Raw genomic sequence first — 21,001 nt, 5'->3', positions numbered from 1 at the left:
GAAAATATTACTTAAGATAATAAACTTTAATGTAAATAAATCAGATTAACGTTTTTTATATATTAGTCAATAATATTGCTGAAGTTAATAAAACTGGATCAATCTAAATTAATTTACACGGGTAAATAAACAGACTCAGCGAAGGGCTAAAAATCTGCGGGTTCCATGTGGGCCTACTCATAACTGCTTATTAATATACTTATTACATTTTAAATGAGTTTTTAATATATATATATATATATATATATATATATATATATATATATTTATTTATTTATTATTATTATTTTTTTTTGTGTTAAGCACTTTGAATTACCATTGTGTATGAAATGTGCTTTATAAATATAAACATTATATTTAATAAACATAAATGCAGTGATTACTCTTCATAAATGCATTATTAATAACTAGGTGAAAACAATGTCATCTTCATTTCAATCCGACTGCAAAACCTAAAAATAACCATAGTACAGAGAACAAATAATTATACAAAACGTGCTAGGCAGAATTGTGCTAAAGTATGTTTTATATATATATATATATATATATATATATATATATATATATATATATATATATATATATATATATATATATATATATAGATAGATATAGATAGATATATATAGATATGTGTGTTTTATATATATATATATATATATATATATATATATATATATATATATGTGTGTGTTATATATATAGATATAAATATATATATAGATATAAATATATTTATATATGTGTGTGTGTTTAATATATATATATATATATATATTTTAGCACAATATTTTGGAGTTTTCCTAGTACTGGGTTGCATGCTGGAATAGTTGGTGGTTCATTCCACTGTGGCAACCCCTGATGAATAAAGGGACTAAGCTGGAGTAAATATTATAAATGTATAGCTATAACCCATTATAATGCATTATGCAGATTTCGTTGTGTCTTTATTTATAGATGAACCATTTATAGAATGGTTTTGCTTTAAAAATAATAGTTATAAGCTGTTATAATTAATCATTTATAGAGTTTTCTAATTTCTAGAGTTGATTATTAATAGTTTTAGGGCAGTTATAAGTCATGGACTTCACAGGAAGGGAGTGAAACACTCTTGTTGTTCAGCTGTGAAATATATAAACACATTTAAACGACATGTAGTGAATATAAACTGAGTAATGTTGAACATTTGCAGGCGTTTAAATCTGGAGACGCTGGATAACAACAAACTGTTTTATTTGGCAAGTAAGAAATGCATTTATAAAACACATAAACCCTGATATTAGACCGTTTGTCCACATGTATGTGTGAACTGACAATAATATGTGCCCGAGTGAGTGATTTAATTAAAGAATAATAATAATAGTTTTATCCACTGTACCCCGATGTCTGCTCTGAGATGCAGAGTTATGATGTCACATCCTCCTCCAATCAGGAGGCAGGATGCTGAGCTAGTGCTGTATCCGAAACCACCCCCCTATACCCTAGCACAGCTTTTAATGTTCACGCATATTTTGAGAAAATGCTTTGAAAATGTACTTGACAATACACACGCTGTTCAGATGGACTCCCCTTTGGTGATGTTTCTGCTCCATTGACTTCCATTATAAGCACATTTATTGATAGCCAGGACAGCAGATCATCCTGCATCCTTCATTGCTGCTGGTTTTCCCTGTTGGGATTAAGAGGCAACATGAGTCCTAACGAAAGGGGAGTAAATCTGAACAGTACTCAAGGGTTAAGGATATGGGGGTGATTTTGGACACAGCCCTCGTCCTGTCTCCCGATAAGCTCTAGACTGATCTCAGAATGGTGTTGACTTCCGCACTGCAGATGGGGGTCAGCAGCTTCTGTGGTGTAGTGGTCTTCAGAAGCGCACTCGTACCCTCCAGGAGTACGTGGTCAGCACTTTGTTCTTCTTCTTGACGATGCAGGTGTACGTGCCCTCGTTGATGGCGTTCGCCACTATAGTGATGTGGTCGTCCTTCAGAGAAATGTAGCCGGGGTGAGAAAACTCCAGCAGCTCGCCGTCTTTATACCAGCTGTCAGAGAGAGAGAGAATACAGCAGGTCAGTGTAACTTTAGCTGTGTTTACATTTAAAGACGGAAACATAGCTAGGCTATCATTAAAATACACAAATGATAGACTCAATTGCTCAACAAAAACAGACTTATCAAAATAAAAACAGTCCAATGGGCAGTTTCCACATTTGCGTGTTTCTCTGCATTGGAAGTGTTTATAGTTGGAAAGCTGAGAGTGAAGTGAGTGGGAGAGAACAACACTAATACACCGTTTGCGCTCCTAATTGCTCAAATAGAGACAGAAAAACTCCACGATAGTGTTATCAAGACTGTCAGAACAATAAATAAAATAGTGTGAGACTGATAACGGCAGATATAAGAGAGAATAATGCCAGATTTACTGTCCTGCACCCATACACACTGCATTACACTCACAATAATTCCTTTTCCAATGATATAATAGAAAGTGTGTGTATATATATACACACATATTTATACATACAGACACACTAAACGGCCACTTTATTAGGTACACCTGTCCAACTGCTCAATAACGCAAATGTCTAATCAGCCAATCACATGGCTGCAGCTCACTGCATGTAGACATGGTCAAGAGGATCTGCTGCAGTTCAAAGTGAGCATCAGAATGGGGAAGAAAGGGGATTTAAGAGACTTTGAATGTGGCATGGTTGTTGCTGCCAGACGGGCTGCTCTGAGTATTTCAGAAACTGCTGATCTACTGGGATTTTCACGCACAACCATCTCTAGGAAATCTCCAGTGAGCGGCAGTTCTGTGGGCGCAAATGCCTTGTTGATGAGGTCAGAGGAGAATGGCCAGACTGGTTCCAGCTGATAGAAAGGCAACAGTAACTCGAATAAGCACTCGTTACAACCGAGCTTTGAACGGGAGATTGGCATCATGGATGTGCAGCCGACAAATCTGCAGCAACTGTGTGATGCTATCATGGAGCAAAATCTCTGAGGAATATTTCCAGCAGCTTGTTGAATCTCTGACACCGAGGATTAAAGCATGAGGTGTACCTAATAAAGTGGCCAGTGAGTGTAGTCGCTTTATAAATGAACATAAGCTTTCTAAAAAAATCGGAATAATAAAACGTTTAGATGCCGATGACTGCTAAACGCATTATAACAGTCTTGTGTAAAGGCTTTAATCAGCAAAATATCTTGCACAGCTTTAAATGTAAAGCAGAACTCACTAGATTTTGCCTTTCTTGGCTGCTATCTTCTTACCACAGCGGAAGGTGAGGTTTTTCCCCTCCACAACAAACTTGTGTTTGGTCCGCGGTGGCGCTGTGGTCGGCCGTGCGGTGGGAAACGGGAACTCTGTCAAAGTTAAACACAAATCTGATCACACGTCTGTGAGTCCATCAACGAGTAATACTGATCGCCAGCAGTGGATTGAAGTTATTTCAGTCTTTCTAGATGTTCTCTGGTTCTCCCCAGTGTTTGAGAATACATATTTCTGATGCAGGACAGAGTTTCAGAGGATAAAGTTCAGTTTTGGAAAGTTTTGAGATGTGAATGACACATGAGGGCAAAAACATCATTATAAATCTCAATGCTCTCCATCCACAGCTACACGTAACCTCTGAATGCTATATAAATTATATATTCATCCCTTTATTAATCAGGGGTCGCCACAGCGGAATGAACCACCAAATTATCCAGCATATGTTTTACACAGTGAATGCCCTTCAAGTTGCAACCCATCACTGGGAAACACACACTCATACACTACGGCCAGTTTAGTTGATCAGTTGCCCTATAGTGCATGTGTTTGGACTGTGGGGGAAACCGGAGAACATGCAAACTCCACACAGAAACACAGACTGACCCAGCTGGGACTTGAACCAGCGACCTTCTTGCTGTGAGGTGAGACCGCTTTCCACTGCGCCACCATGCTGCCACAGTATATTATAGTATATTATATATCATAACATATAGGATATTACATATTTAATTTTCTTGAGGTGCTAATAAAGATTTTCTGGTCCCACTTTATATTAAGTGTCCTTAACTACTATGTACTTACATCAAAAAAATAAATACAATGTACTTAATGTGTCTATAATGTATTTGAGAACACTTGTGGTGCTTTTGAGTTGGGATAGAGGTTGGGTTATGGACAGGTTTGGTGGCATGGGTAGGATGAAGGGTAGGTTAAGGTGTAAGGGATGGTCAACAGTGTATTTACAAATGTAATTTCAAAAGTTAATTACAGATGTAATTACCTACATGTATTTAATCAAGCATAAGTACACAGTAAATACATGTATTTACACAATTAGTACATTGTAACAAACTATTAATTCCTGTGTAAGTACATATTAGTTTAGGCCACTTATTACAAAGTGGGACCGATTTTCTTAATGTGTATGCATGTTAATGCATTTTCTTGGATTGAATTTTATGGTAATATTTACATATATATATATATATATATATATATATATATATATATATATATATATATATATATATATATATATATATATATATATAATTTTAAATATCACCTTCGTTTCAGGCAAAAAGAATTGAGGTAGAGGAGTGGCCTGCTCAATCCCCTGACCTCAACCCTATTGAAAAATTGTGTTGTGTTTCAGTTTCCTTTATTTATGTAATTCAACACATCACAATAGAATTGTAATACAGAACGAAATTACGTTGCAACAGACCCAACAAGAACATAAAAAAACATCACTATACAAACACTATAAAATCCTAACATGATAAATAAGCTTTTATAATTCCTTAAAAGTATAATTATATAAGATATAACCTATTTTTTAAAAATCTCTGAAGAGAATAACTTAATACTTAAATACCTATTTCACCATTTGTTGTAATATGTGACAATAAGAATTCAGTTTCTGAAGCAGAACCTAAAATTATCAGGAACTACAGATGCAGTTTGTTCGTTATAAACTAAAATACATAGCTATATATATATATATATATATGTATAAAAACATTCTCATGTAATATCAACCTGCAGATCAACCAAATTGACTGTATATATATATATATATATATATATATATATATATATATATATATATATATATATATATATATATATATATATATATTAATTGACTAGAAGAAACTTTGCAAGTAAAACTTACACTAACCCCAACACTACCAGTCTACTGATAATCTAATGAGGATTAGTCTGCATGCAGATGCAATGTAACTTAAATTCAACAAACAGACCATCAAAATAAAGTGACCATTTTTTATTGACAGATCTATATATGTATATATCTTCTAAAACTGTTAAAATGTATTTGTAAATATTTATTTGAGATCATTTTGGTATATTTTGAACTCTATTTTAGTCATGTGATTAGTAGTGAATACGAGGCGTCTCACCGTAACAGAAGTCGCAGCTGGACGGGCAGTGTTTCTGCATCAGCTTCCTCTTGCTGTCGCAGTATCCTTTCCTGGCCCATGAAGGACAGATGAAGAACCGATCCAAACACCCTGCGGTGGACACGAACAGAACATCAGGTACATGCAGAAATAATCCAGCGAGTGCATTAGTTTAAGGCAGGAGGACACAACCCTGTTCCTGGAGATCTGCCTTGCAGCAGAGTTCAGCTCCAGCCCTGATCAAACACACCTGAACAGCGCTTGATGATGTGTTTGGCATGGGTTGCAACTGAAATCTGCCGGAGGGTAGATCTCCAAGAACAGAGTTGGTCACTCCTGGTTTAAAGTGTACATTAGTGAGTACCGTAGAGTCGGTGTAAACCCCAGACCTCGTCTTGAGTGATGAGTTTGCGGCCCGTCAGCGTGGCGTTCAGGTGCATTAAAGCCTTGGGGTTCTGGGAGTGCATCAAACCCAGCACATGGCCAATCTCATGAGCAGCAACATGCACCAGATCTGTCAACCACACTCCTGAACACACACACACACACACACACACACAATCAGGACAACTCCTGACACAACCACAGAATCTCACACACACACCTTTAATGCCCCTGAAATGAGTGTTTCAACAGGACAAGACGTTAAATACATGAGGAAGTGAGCAACATTTTGGTTTCAGGCAAAGGAGGTAAAGGAGTGGCCTGCTCAGACCCCTGAACTCAACCCTATTGAAAACTTGTGGGGTGACATAAAAAATCTGTTTAAAAAAAAATCTAAAATTCACAGGGACTGTGGGGTGCAGAGTGTTCATTATAGACTGAAATGCCTGTTTCTGGGTGCCTAAAGTTATTTTTTGTCTTGATTTAAAGCAGTATCAAAAATAATGTCTAAATATCAGTTCAGTAATTTGAACTTGTCTTGTTAGATAACAGAGAAACATAAAAATTCTATTTAATAATATTAATAATTTTTAGATCATTTATTTAATAATAAAGCAAAACAATCCAATGTCAAAAGGAAAAACAGGACTATTTTGCTTGTTTTAATGAAAAACTCTCTTCATTTTGACTGAAAACATTTCTGAAAACAAGACAACATGTTTTGCTTGTCCAGAAAATGCTTCTTGATTTAAGAATTCTGAGATATTTGGACTAGAAACGAGACAAAAGTGAGAAAAGCATTGTTTTGCAGTGTATATAGTATATTATATGTGTATATTATAGTATTATATCTATATTCCTACATACACCGTACAAAATAATTTCTAGAATCACCTTAACCTTGCAAAAATGTCGAGACTGGACAATTCCAGCAAACTCTCTGTACTCTTTTCTATAAGCACTCAGTAAATGCTCAGACTGCAGTATTGGCTTCTCGCTCAGCAACCTGCCTTTGTTCCAGCTGAAGCGCATGTTCCCCAGGATCCAGTACTCGTCATCATCGAAGTGTATTTCTCCGGTCTGGGGGAAGAAAGCGTGTGCCAGCTCTCCAGTGATGCCATCGAAACAGTGGTGCAGGTGAGAGTGCAGACAGTCCGTGTGGTTAACAGAGTAAAAACCTGACCGAAGACAAACAAACAGGCGGATGCGTAAAGCTCCTGTGGATTGGGGGGGGGGGGTAATGCATTCATGCCAAAAATAAATCAAACATTCTGACTAAATGTTTAAAGTCCACGGAAGTCACGTAATACGTAACAGTAGTGCAGTATTGGCTCATTTGTTTATATTAGTATTGTTGTTGTGTTACCATAGCAACTGTAGAACCAACACAAAAGATCAATTACTATAGTTCTTGTGTTACCATAGCAACTGTAGAATCACCACAACAGATCAATTAGTATTGTTGTTGTGCTACCATAGCAACTGTAGAATCACCACAACAGATCAATTACTATTGTTGTTGTTACCATAGCAACTGTAGAATCACCACAACAGATCAATTACTATTGTTGTTGTTACCATAGCAACTGTAGAATCACCACAACAGATCAATTACTATTGTTGTTATGTTACCATAGCAACTGTAGAATCACCACAACAGATCAATTACTGTAGTTGTTGAGTTACCATAGCAACTGTAGAATCACCACAACAGATCAATTAATACAGTTGTTGTTACCATAGCAACTGTAGAATCACCACAACAGATCAATTACTATTGTTGTTGTGTTACCATAGCAACTGTAGAATCACCACAACAGATCAATTATTGTAGTTGTTGAGTTACCATAGCAACTGTAGAATCACCACAACAGATCAATTACTATTGTTGTTGTGTTACCATAGCAACTATAGAATCACCACAAGTCAATAACTATAGTAATTGTGTTACCATAGCAACTATAGAATCACCATAATTATAGCTTTTGTGTTACCATAGCAACTGCAGAAGCACATCGGCAGACTAAATCAAGAGCTTCAAAGACAGCGCAGTCAGTGTTTACTACAGTGTTTTCTCTTGTGGGTTAATGTAAATGTATCTGATGTACCGATTTTGATGTCGGCCTCTTGGTCAGAAGGAACTTCGCGAAAGCTGAAGGGCGAGACGTCGCTCCACATGGAGAAGGCCTTGGAGATCCCTCTCCTCGTGTCAGTGGCGTTCAACAGATTCCTCGGAAAAGACAACAATCTGCTCAAACACAACAGAGATACACAAAAACCGTGTAAAAGTACAGCCCAAAAACATTCAGCTGACTGCCCTGAGGAAGAAGCCCTTTATTCAACTGTGCTGTCGTGTTCTCAGAACTGATGAGTCAAAATGAAGAGAGTTTTTTCTTAAAATAAGCACAATAATCTGCCAATGCAGCAAGCCCAATTAAAAACATTTCACATCTAAAACTAGATGATTCTGCTTCCCCCATGGTCAGATTGTTTGGCTTGTTTTAAGGAAAACTCTTCATTTTGGCTAAGGTTGCGCTGTTTCAGACAGAGGTCTGTGATCATAGAAGACGTCTCTTACTTGTAGGTCATCTTGAAATTGTCCCACTTGAGTTTCTCCGGCGTCAGCGTGTAGCGTTTGTTTCTGGAAAGGTGAAGCACATGGGAGCGGGCGTCTTTGTGAATCCCAATCATCAAAACACCAGACATGAGAGCTTCTTCCTTGGACAAAAAAAACTCTGATTAGATGAGGCTGATCTAGGGCTGAGCAATTTCAGCATAGATATCGTGAACACTTAAGAACATGTGCAGAAACAACAGGTGTCTTCTCTTCTGCCAACAGACTTCACACTGCAAAAAATGCTTTCCTTACTAGGAGTTTTTGTCTTGTTTCTTGTCCAAATATCTCCAAATTCAGAAATAATGAGTTAAAATGAAGCAGGGTTTTCCCTAAAACAAGCAACGGGGAAGCACAATAATCTAGTTTTCCATTTGACATAAGATAACTGTCACGATCATCAGCGATCTCCTAGCCCTTGTAGATCACTGGAAACACTCACTATCACCCAAACTGCGCTACATTACCCATCAGGCACCTCACTCACACACCAGTTCCAGATCAAATGATTACGTACACACAGCTGGAAGCTCATCATGGACTGATACCCTATAGTTGTAGAAAACTACAGTATTGGCTCATTTGTTCATATTAATATAGTTGTTGTGTTACCATAGCAACTGCAGAACCACCACAACAGATCAATTACTATAGTAATGTTACCATAGCAACTGTAGAATCACCATAACAGATCAATTACTATAGTTGTGTTACCATAGCAACTGCAGAATCACCACAACAGATCAATTACTATAGTTGTGTTACCATAGCAACTGCAGAATCACCACAACAGATCAATTACTATAGTTGTGTTACCATAGCAACTGCAGAATCACCACAACAGATCAATTACTATAGTTGTTGTTACCATAGCAACTACAGAATCATCACAGCAGATCAGTTAATATACTTGTTGTTACCATAACAACTGTAGAATCACCACAACGGATCAGTTCAAGTACTTTACTATAGTATGGTTAAAAAACACTGCAGTATTTATTATCAATTAGTATAGTACAGTACAGCATAGTATAGATTGATATACTGGACTATTTATACACTACACTTATTTATACACACACATGGCTGAGTCTTGTTATCCTGCAGCATTACTAAATGTTCTATTGTCTAGCCTTGTCTTGTTTCTGACCCCTCCCTTGTTTTTTGTTTATGTTGTTTTGCCGCTTGTATTGACCTCTTTGCCTGTGACCACAGCAATGGTTGGATTTTCCTCATGATACTGTTTGCTCCTGTTTTGACCACTGACTGCATGAGTTAAACTGTATTTGGACCCACAACGTGTACCCTGACTCACATGTTACAGAAGACTCAGCTCTGTGTGTGTGTGCAACTGCGGTGTATAAATAGTCCAAGATGAGCTTCCAGCTGTGTGCACGTAATCAGAGTGATCCAGAACTGGTGTGTGAGTGAAGTGCCTGATAGGAAGTGTAGTGCAGTTTGGTGGCACAATTGTAGTTTGGGTATTAATGAGCTTTTCCAGCGCTGGGAATCAAGACAACTGTCAGATTATTTTGTTTGTGATAAGGAAAAGCTCACTCTATTTTGACTCATTATTTCCTAAATCAACACAATATTTAGTGCTTTTCTAATAAATGCTTCCTGATTTAGGAATTTTGAGATATTTGGACTAGAAACAGGACAATCATCTATTGCAGTGTCTGAGCAGGTTTTTCCACGCTGTGCCACGTTTCTCCTGAAAGAGTGATATCCTGACTGGTGTGTGATGTACTCTAATAATGCTGTGTTAAGCCAGACAGACGCACATCTTGTGTTGATTAGTGAAGTCAGAGGAAAGTTCAGTCTCTTTTTACCGCTCTCCCAGACTAATCCACTGTGTGACGTAAGACTATTAGTTCTGAGATATTCTGCCCTACAATGACAGTCCTTTACAATCATATATATTACAACATTACAATCATCTACTGATTCACAACATGGTTATCTGTCAAAATTTACTTACTCAGAAGCTGAAAAATTAACTTTTTTATTATCATAAAAACATGTGGCTCAGTGGTGTCGCACTGTGGCCTCACAGCACTCAGGTCTCTAGTTTGAATCTCGGCTGGGTCAGTTGGTGCTTCTGTGTGGAGTTTGCATGTTCTCCTCATGTTGGCATGGGTTTCCCCGGGTGCTCCGGTTTCCCCCACAGTCCAAACACATGCGCTATAGGGGAACTGATCAACTACACTGGCCGTAGTTTATAAGTGTGTGTGTGTGAATGAGTGTGTATGGGTGTTTCCCAGTACTAGGTTGCAGCTGGAAGGGCATCCGCTGTGTAAAACATATGCTGGAATAGTTGACGGTTCATTCCGCGGTGGTGACCCCTGATAAATGAAGGGACTAAGCTGAAGGAAAAAGAATGAATGAATTAGATAACATCTTCCAAACTCCTCAAGTGTTTTGGGTTTGTGTGTGAAGTAAGTCCCACACAGTTATATAGCGCTCTTATTGTGTATCCTCTCACTTTTCCTGCTATTTGGCGAATGAACACAACAGCGTTTTCTCTCAGTTCTCTCTGTGGTTGCACTGGTTTCAGAATTATTTTAGTCTTTCTCCTGCATCGGCAGCCAAGGTTTATTGAAAGCCCATTTTGTCAGCAGTGCAGTCTGCTTTAATTCCAGCCACTTCCTCTCAGGACGCCAGAGAAAAGAAAGAAGCGCCAACTAGGCTCTAGTGCTGTTTATGAAAAACTACTGTAGTAATTTAGTCTTTTCAATCCACACTATAGTAAAGTCTATTAAGCTGTATGTATTGTAGTGTTTATAGCTCTTTGTTACGGCATACTGTACTATTAACTATAGAGAACTGCAATAAATACTGTAGTATACTTTAGTTTTTACTACAGTAAACTGTTGCATTGTAATATAACATACCCTATAGCTGCAGACAAATATACAGTATTGAGTCATTTGTTCAAATTAACAATGTTGTGTTACCATGGCAACTGTAGAATCACCACAAAAGATCAATTACTATAGTTGTTGTGTTACCATGACAACTGCAGAATCACCACAACAGATCAATTAATATATTAGTTGTGTTACCATAGCAAAAGTAGATTCACCTTAACAGATCTATAACAGCTGTGTTACCATAGCAACAGTAGAATCACCTCAACAAATCAATTACTAAAGTAGTTGTGTTACCATAGCAACAGTAGATTCACCTTAACAGATCTATAATAGTTGCGTTACCATAGCAACAGTAGAATCACCTCAACAGATCAATTACTATAGTAGTTGTGTTACCATAGCAACAGTAAAATCACCTCAACAGATGTATAATAGTTGCGTTACCATAGCAACAGTAGAATCACCTCAACAGATCAATTACCATAGTAGTTGTGTTACCATAGCAACAGTAAAATCACCACAACAGATCAATTACTATAGTAGCTGTGTTACCATAGCAACAGTAGATTCACCTTAACAGATGTATAATAGTTGCGTTACCATAGCAACAGTAGAATCACCTCAACAGATCAATTACTATAGTAGTTGTGTTACCATAGCAACAGTAGAATAACCTCAACAGATCTATAAGTGTCGTGTTACCATAGCAAGTGTAGAATCACAGTTACAGTGCTAGTTACAGACTAATTACAGTGCATCACTACAGCATGGTTCGAAAACATACAGTAATCATGATAAATTACTGTAGTATTTTTAAATGTAGGATACCACAATACACTAGTGTGCTGTATAGTAAAAACTAAAGTATACTGACGTGTTTATTACAGTTCACTGTTTATCTGTTCACTATAGTTAATACTACAGTATGCTGGAGGAGCATTCATTAACAGTTGAGAGTTGTAGATACTGTAATATATAGATCACTGTAATACAGAATGTTTCAAACATTAATATTTACAATAAAGGACTGTAGTATTTCTTGATGTGCTATGATACATATAGAGTATGCTCTGCGTGAAGCGAAACGAAGTCATGCTTTCCACAAACTGTCTGGAATTTTGGACTCTGGCTGTGTGTGTGTGTGTACGTGTTTGTGTGTACATGTTTGTGTGTGTGTGTGTGTGCGCGTGTTTAGACTGTAGTTTAGGCTCAGATTACCAGTGAAGTGAATAAACTTGGACAGCTTTATGAAAGTGGGAGAGAGCACTCTCAAGATCAGCGTCTGAGTTCAAGTCCAGTCCAAATATCTTCTGGGATTACTATTAAAAAATGAGACTTTCTCCCCTCCCTTTTTCTTCCTGCCAGTTCATTACAGTGCACATTCTTATGAAGTCAAAACTGGAGAATTGCAGCCATCAGGCCTTTAGTTTGTCTCAAATTTAGCACAAACTGAAAAGAAATGCATGCATGCGTTTAGTTATTTGTTTGTTTGTCAGATGCAATATTCAGAATAACATCGGCCCTCCCATGTGACCAGATGCTACAGTAATTGATAGTAAATACTGCAGTGTTTTTGAACCATACTATAGTAAAGAACATGAACTAATCCATTGTGGTGATTCTACAGTTGCTATGGTAACACAACTACTATAGTAACTGATCTGTTGTGGAGATTCAAAAGTTTCTATGGTAACGAGACAACTATACTAATAATTAATCTGTTATGGTGATTCTACAGTTACCATAGCGACTGTAGAATCACAAAAACAGATCAATTACTATAGTTTTTGTTACCATAGCAACTACACAATCACCACAACAGATCAATTGCTATAGTTGTTCTTACCATAGCAACAGTAGAATCACCTCAACAGATCAATTGCTATAGTTTTTGTTACCATAGCAACTGCACAATCACCACAACAAATCAATTACTATAGTTGTTGTGTTACCATAGCAACTGCACAATCACCACAACAAATCAATTACTATAGTTGTTGTGTTACCATAGCGACTGTAGAATTGCTACAGCAGATTGATTTATGTATGTTATTATAGTACCCTTTAAAAAATCCAGGGTCGTCATTACTCAGTGTTGGGCAAAATATGGAAAAACCCAATATTTGTTTGTTTTTTTCAGTTAAATTTAAATTAAACATTTTACCCCAACAGTTAGGTTAGTCATTATTTGACCTAATGTTGGGATAAAACTGCCCAGCCTTATTTAAAGTATATGGTTGCAAAACACTACAGTATTTACTATAAATACCATTTTTCATATGGGCTTCTGTAAAATCTCTATCCTCTGGAAAGGAGCTGATAAAGCAGAGTGTTTTAAAAGCAGCAGACTCCACTCACACACACACTGATAGCGCAGTAAAGTCAGGATGGTTATTATAACTAGTGCAGATAGAGCCTATTTTTGGTGGGACAGGACAGAGGGGACATTCCTGCAGCGATTCGCTCTCAGAGCAGACTTTATTTCACACGCATTTACAAGCAGACATGCTTCTGCACTCTTGGCAGGCCAGACCTCCATTCTTATCCAATGGAAAATAATTGAAGGTGGAAAAAGGTATTTTGGGTCCAGGATAAGCTGACGGAGTGGGTCTCCTGAGTGACAGTGTTTTGGGGCCATCATCGTCTAGCTGCCTGGTTTAACTCTTGTGTTGTCTATAAATCAGTATTCTGCATTAGTTCGTCCTGAGGGTCAGAAATGAGCTGTCTTTACTAAACACTCAATATCATTCATTCATTCATTTTCCTTTGGCTTAGTCCCTTTATTCATCAGCGGAATGAACCAACAACTATTGGTGTAATGGTGTGGGGGAGATTTTCTTTGGGTCCATTAGTACCAATTGAGCATCAACGCCACAGCCTACCTGAGTATTGCTGCTGACCATGTCCATCCCTTTATGAGCACAGTGTCTCCATCTTCTGATGGCTACTTCCAGCAGGATAACGCAGCATGTCATAAAGCTCAATCATCTCAGACTGCTGAACATGACGATGAGTTCATTGTACTCAAATGGCCTCCACAGTGACCAGAGCTCAATCCAATAGAGCAGCTTTGGGATGTGGTGGAACGGGAGATTGGCATCATGGATGTGCAGCCGACAAATCTGCAGCAACTGTGTGATGCTATCATGACAATATGGAGCAAAATCTCTGAGGAATATTTCCAGTAGCTTGATGAATCTACGCCACCAAGGATTAAGGCAGATCTGAAGGCAAAAGGGGGAACAACATGGTACTAGAGAGTGTACCTAATAAAGTGGCCGGTGAGTGTTTACTACATATAATATGATCAGAATAACAATTGTTTAGCGATATGACCAGTAAATGTCTTCACAGTCAATCAGGATAATCACATCCATACCGCGTCGTTGGATTCAGGAACATACATCGTATAAATCTTTCTTCTGGACACAGTAATCTGTGTGTCGTTGGTTGATCCAAGTGTCTTGGGGAATATTTTGGCAGCTTTCCTCTTCATATTTGTGGTGCTCTCAGTTGATTGATAATGTTTCTGTTCTTTGTAGCACAGCAGTACATGACAAGACACTGTGACCTACATTTCACAACCTCCGTCTGCGTCCAGGACTGAAGACATTAATCGTGCCTCCAGATACAGGAGGACACACTGCAGACTTACAGCTTTTGACTTGTTGCTAGTCCAAAAATCGAACAAATCTTAAGAAGCGTTTTCTACACAGGTAAAACATTTTGTGTTGTTTTCCGAAATAATTAGTGAGTTTCTGCTTAAAACAAGCACAATACTCTGAATACTATTGCTTTCTTTATAACATAAAGGCATTCAGCTGACCCCACTGGCAGATTACTGTGCTTGTTTTAAGGAGAAACTCACTTCAATTTGACTCATTATTACTGAAAAGAACATAACGGGCTCTGTTTTAATGATCTAGGCGCAAAGTCTAAAGCTCATGGCACAAAAGCATTAAGGGCATGCCTGAATCCACTTCTGCTACTTTATTAAAACAGTCTGTGAAGCAGGCGCATGCTCTAACAGGGCTGTGCTGATTCTCTTCATGAGTTCTGGGTGTGTTTTGAGCAGAACCTGCATTAAACCAATCAGAGTCTCGTCTCTCATTCCCTTTAAGAGTTAGTTGCGTTGCACATGGTGCATTTGCTCTTTACATGGCGACTTTATAAGTGTAAAAACTGAACACTTCACTAGCGAGAACACAGTTAAACAGAGCATCTGCAGCGCAAAGATAAAGAACCAGCCTCCTCCATTCAGCCTCTTTACTTTACTCATTTACTTTACTCCTTTACTTTATTCCTTTACTTTACTCCTTTACTCCTTTACTTTATTCCTTTACTTTACTCCTTTACTCCTTTACTTTATTCCTTTACTTTACTCCTTTACTCCTTTACTTTATTCCTTTACTTTACTCCTTTACTTTACTCCTTTACTCCTTTACTTTATTCCTTTACTTTACTCCTTTACTTTACTCCTTTACTTTACTCCTTTACTTTACTCCTTTACTTTACTCCTTTACTTTATTCCTTTACTTTACTCCTTTACTCCTTTACTTTATTCCTTTACGTTATTCCTTTACTTTACTCCTTTACTTTACTCTTTTACTTTATTCCTTTGCTTTACTCCTTTACTTTACTTCTTTACTTTACTCCTTTACTCCTTTACTTTACTCATTTACTTTATTCATTTACTTTACTCCTTTACTCTTTTACTTTACTCTTTTATTCCTTTACTTTACTCCTTTACTCCTTTACTTTACTCATTTACTTTATTCCTTTACTTTACTCCTTTACTCCTTTACTTTACTCCTTTACTTTATTCCTTTACTTTACTCCTTTACTTTACTCCTTTACTCTATTCCTTTACTTTACTCCTTTACTCCTTTACTTTATTCCTTTACTTTACTCCTTTACTTTACTCCTTTACTTTATTCCTTTACTTTATTCCTTTACTTTACTCCTTTACTTTACTCCTTTACTCTATTTCTTTACTTTACTCCTTTACTCCTTTACTTTACTTCTTTACTTTACTCCTTTACTTTACTCCTTTACTTTACTCCTTTACTCCTTTACCCTTTTACTTTATTCCTTTACTTTACTCCTTTACTCTTTTACTTTACTCTTTTATTCCTTTACTTTACTCCTTTACTTTATTCCTTTACTTTATTCCTTTACTTTACTCCTTTACTTTATTCCTTTACTTTATTCCTTTACTTCTTTACTTTACTCCTTTACTCTTTTACTTTACTCTTTTATTCCTTTACTCCTTTACTTTACTCTTTTACTTTGGTGAAGTGAGGAAACGGTGGAAACTCTCTCCACTGAACTCCATTACCCCACATGTTTAATTTCCTTTGTTAAACACAAAGATTTGCTTCAGAACTATTTCTAAATTCAATTCTAATCTCCAGCAGAGAAATAAATGAACAATAATAATAAAGTGTGGTCAGAAAACTGAGTTATATCCAAACACACGTCCTGTTCTTATCCACATATGCTAATGCAGACGTCTCCAAAACCCTACAGCTGGACACATCTACACTTGTGTTTATTATAAATCTGCAGATAATCAATAACACTGATAGTAATAATCACATTATACAGATGCAGATGGTCATCAATAAACTGAAGAAGCCCCCCGAGGTGAAGAAGGCCTGGAGGCAGTGCTGTTTATATTAATGGAGAAAATCATAATTTCTGGATCATTTTAATCCTGTAATTGTTTTCTTCTGTACAGATTTTTGTGTGTTGCTGTTCATCCTGTGTGTATTCAGCAGTGTGTGTGTTTAGACCTGCATAGGTGCATAACTAACACACACTGCTGGACTTTAGAGCAGCTTTTAGTTGGTCAATGGTGCTGTTGGTCTATTTCAGCTCTTCAGAATAGCAGCGTTTCAACAATGCACCTTAACACACCTCCTTCATAGACCAGCACACACACATGAATCTGCAAAGTGCTGCAAATAGATTTGTTATTTAAACAACATGTCGCAAAATGTGAAAATTACTGTTGCACTGGTCTGAAAATAGCAAAAAATCGCGCCATATACGCCTTGTGCCTTATTGCGCCAGGTGTATGATTAAGAAAGAAAATGCTTCTTGACTTCAGAATTCTTCAATATTTGGACTAGAATCAAGACAAAAGCAGTAAGAGAGTATTTCACTGCTGTGTGCTCCATGAGCTGACACTGCTGACTGTAAATTATGTAACTCTGCTCGATCCAGAAAAAGGCCTTGAGAGGAACAGAAAGGTCTGAAATGCGGATGGGATACATTTATAGATTTATCGAGGCAGTGCAGTACCACGCCAAAGCAAACAGCTACACAAATAACCAATGCCCCGCTCCCATAAATCAGTCCGGCTCAAAAATCCTTGGACAAATAGAGCAAAACTCCCAGGGTCAGAAACACACGGGTGAGAAAACCAGCCTGACAGGAGCAGATCCACACTATCCTCACCGTACAGCTGCACTATATATGGTCTCAGTGTATATATACAGCTGAAGTCAGGATTATTCACCCTCCTGTTCAAATGTAATTCATTCATATTCATTTCTGTTTAACAGAGAGAAGATTTATTTCAACACATTTCAAGATGAAGGAAAGGAGGAGGAGAGAACGGCTTGTGCAGCTCTATGAAGAGTTAGCAATGTTTTCTTTTTTCTATTTGCATGTGTTTCCTAGAGTTGATCCCTCTCAGCCACCGTATCCAGCAGAGCCACATGTAAACCTCCAGACCTGCCACTGTGCTGAGAGTGAACTCCAGATCAGCACAGTCTGACCACAGATCAGTCTGCAGGAGAGATGCACTCCAGCCTGCCAGCATTCACTGGATGAACATTGGGATTTGAGCCTCTGAGTGGAGAGGAGTTATTAATATATCTTGGAAGAGTGGACGACAGTAGATTGTACAAAAGTGTTTCTTCAAGAGCGCGCTGGCACCGGTCCGCAAACTGCACAGGCTTTTTTTGAAGTGCATATTGGAAAGTCTAATAATGATGTAGAAGTACACAAGATTAAAACATATAACACACATGAAGAAAAACCCTGCAGTAAACTACTGATTTCATTTGCTGCGGCGATTCTACAGTTGCTATGGTAACACAACAGCTATAGTAATTGACCTGTTGTGGTGATTCTACAGTTGCTATGGTAACACAACAGCTATAGTAACTGACCTGTTGTGGTGATTCTACAGTTGCTATGGTAACACAACAGCTATAGTAATTGACCTGTTGTGGTGATTCTGCAGTTGCTATGGTAACAACAACTATAGTAATTGATCTGTCGTGGTGATTCTGCAGTTGCTATGGTAACACAACAACTATAGTAACTGACCTGCTGTGGCGATTCTACAGTTGCTATGGTAACACAACAGCTATAGTAATTGACCTGTTGTGGTGATTTTGCAGTTGCTATGGTAACACAACAACTACAGTAATTAATCTGTTGTGGTGATTCTACAGTTGTTATGGTAACACAACAACTATAGTAATCAATCTGCTGTGGTGATTCTACAGTTCAATAACTACAGTAACATAAACAAATGAGCCAATACTGTAGTTTTCTATAACTATAGGGTATATTATACTACAATAGACAGTTTACTTTAGCAAAAACTGAAGTATACTACAGTATTTATCCGGTCTTTATAGTTAATACTATAGTATGATGGAGCGTTCATTAACAAAGGGAAAATCCACTTCACTGTGGAATTGTTTTGTTTCATGTCAGTGAGCAGGATGAAGTGTTTTAATTACAGCAGACGTCGTTCATCATTGCGTCGCGTCAAGAGCATTGCGTTTTAAGTGCGGCGCGTCAAGTTCAAAGCGTTCACCGCGCGTCTTAGAGACATTTGTGAACGCAAAACCTCTCAGACTTTTAGTTTCATGAGTAGCTTCGTGTAGTGTGTTGTAACCCAAACCCAAGATTGGGGTAAAGTTTACATTCGCACATTCAGTCCTTCTCCTTAATATAATTTCAGAAAAGGATTGTTTGCAAATTCTCAATAGTGAAATAATATCATCAGCCAATGACAATCAAAGTGCAACACTGTTCATAGTCAATTAAATAGTGCTGATATTGTTTTAAAGTCATTCTTACATGCCAATTCAGACCCAATATTGAAGCAGCGCAATGCAGTGAACGTCACAACATGTCACTGAAGGAATGTGCGAATATAAAACCATCTTTACCTCAATAAACGCAAGCCGCTCTCTCTGACGCGTGTGCAAACTTATGCAAGAGTAAAATGGTGAACATACCTCGGGTCTCCGGGCGGGTACAGCCGCGGTCTCCAGCAGCAGGAGCGCAAACAGCAGCAGCCCGGAGAAGCGTCCGGTTCCCCGCAACATCTCTGCGCCGTCGCCCTTAGGAAAGCCGTGTAAAAGCTGAGCATTTATTTAACGTGTGTGTGTGTGTGTGTGTGTGTGTGTGTGTGTGTGTGTGTGTGTGTGTGTGTGTGTGTGTGTGTGTGATTATCCGGCTGGCCATGGGGATCCTGCCCGGTGCGCGGAGAGAAAGTGAGTGACCGCAGGGCTGCACACACACACACACACACACACACACACACACACACACACACACATACACAGAGACACAGACTCACACAGAGAGAGTGACAAACAGAAAGACACATATACACTCACTCTCACACAGACAGACAGACAGACCCACAAAGAGGGAGACACACACACACACACACACACACACACACACACACACACACACACACACACATTGTAATGCTATCAGCGCTGCACTGCTGCTTCATTTTTGGAGGATTAATCATCTTTCTCAAGACATCTGCTTTTGATCTGAGTCCTTCAATGCAGCAGCCCACAACTAAATACTACAGTAATTTAATCGTATACACTTATATTATATTTACCACACACAAACGATCTTACATAGAAATTTTGTCTCGTTTCCAGTCCAAATATCTCCAAATTATTAAATCGAGAAGCATTTTTAATCCATTGCCAGATTATTCTGCTTGTTTTAATCCAAAACTTTCTTCATTTTGACTCATTATTTCTGAAAACAACACAATATGCTTTACTTGTCTAGAAAATGCGTCTAGAGAGTTTGTAGATATTTGGAGACACAAACTCTGAGTAAGAAGAGCATTATTACTTGAGTCTGAGGGAGTTTGGGTGAACTGTCCCTTTAAATGACCATCTGAAGGAGAGTTAAGTAGTATAGCACACACACACACACACACACACACACACACACACACACACACACACACACACTCACACGTTCATTCGTGTCTGTGTTTCTCTGTTGATGGGTTTTTGTCTTCACCACACTGACTGCTCCACCGATGATCATAAATAGTGCGGATGAGCACAAACCCAACAGAAACAGAACCACATTCTGCACACATTACAGAGTCCTGCTGTGGGGGAAGAGGAGACTGGATTGGCCTGCCTGCAGTCCTGACCTGTCTCCAATAGAGAATGTGTGGTGCATTCTGAAGCACAGATGGCGACAGCGAAGACCCCGTACTGTTGCCCACCTTAAAGGTTCAAGACACCCTGAAGTACTTTTTTGGAGTACTGGAGACAGCGTTAGCACCTGTCGGCATTAATGGTGGGGAAAACTGGATAATTTGGAGCTTTTTGTCAACTAATTTCATCTTCTGGGTTTAAAATAAATAATTATTGGCGTGGGATGATGCGTCGGTTTATCGTTATTATTCATACCA

The 21,001-nt window shown here is 38.0% G+C and overlaps 1 protein-coding gene and 1 long non-coding RNA gene across 8 annotated transcripts; one reads left to right on the top strand and one right to left on the bottom strand.

The window, feature by feature from the left end:
• Positions 1-1,216: 1,216 nt before the first annotated feature.
• mmp23ba (matrix metallopeptidase 23ba) lies at positions 1,217-19,661 on the bottom strand. Of its 7 annotated transcripts, none has more exons than XM_073911340.1 (8): positions 19,554-19,661; positions 8,378-8,517; positions 7,492-8,047; positions 6,810-7,281; positions 5,780-5,944; positions 5,416-5,526; positions 3,237-3,363; positions 1,217-2,039 (listed from the first exon to the last, which is right to left on the bottom strand). In XM_073911340.1, the coding sequence occupies exons 4-8, from the start codon at positions 6,829-6,831 to the stop codon at positions 1,865-1,867; spliced, it is 600 nt and encodes a 199-aa protein (XP_073767441.1). In that variant the 5' UTR covers positions 6,832-7,281; positions 7,492-8,047; positions 8,378-8,517; positions 19,554-19,661; the 3' UTR covers positions 1,217-1,864. The 7 variants fall into 7 exon arrangements, with proteins under 7 accessions (XP_073767441.1, XP_009302611.1, XP_009302613.1 ...); XM_009304336.4 differs by having other exon boundaries at positions 6,810-6,977; positions 7,908-8,047; XM_009304338.5 differs by having other exon boundaries at positions 3,271-3,363; positions 6,810-6,977; positions 7,908-8,047.
• Positions 12,053-18,334, top strand: LOC141375947 (uncharacterized). The gene is made up of 2 exons (XR_012384821.1): positions 12,053-14,567; positions 17,856-18,334. It is a non-coding gene; the product is annotated as an uncharacterized lncRNA (long non-coding RNA).
• Positions 19,662-21,001: the final 1,340 nt, after the last annotated feature.

This window comes from Danio rerio, chromosome 8, assembly GCF_049306965.1.
Source record: "Danio rerio strain Tuebingen ecotype United States chromosome 8, GRCz12tu, whole genome shotgun sequence".
Classification (NCBI taxonomy): domain Eukaryota; kingdom Metazoa; phylum Chordata; class Actinopteri; order Cypriniformes; family Danionidae; genus Danio; species Danio rerio.
Note: the sequence above shows the minus strand (reverse complement) of the source record. Positions and strands in the feature narration are given on the sequence as shown.

Bases quoted from the DNA above. Each gene is read 5' to 3' on its own strand.
- mmp23ba (XM_009304336.4), bottom strand. From the start codon at position 19,643: ATGTTGCGGGGAACCGGACGCTTCTCCGGGCTGCTGCTGTTTGCGCTC. The intron at 8,518-19,553 runs GTATGTTCACCA...TTTTTGTCCAAG, and splicing joins TACCCGCCCGGAGACCCGAG to GAAGAAGCTCTCATGTCTGG. The intron at 5,945-6,809 runs GCAGGTTGCTGA...GTGTGTGTTCAG, and splicing joins GCGCTTCAGCTGGAACAAAG to GAGTGTGGTTGACAGATCTG.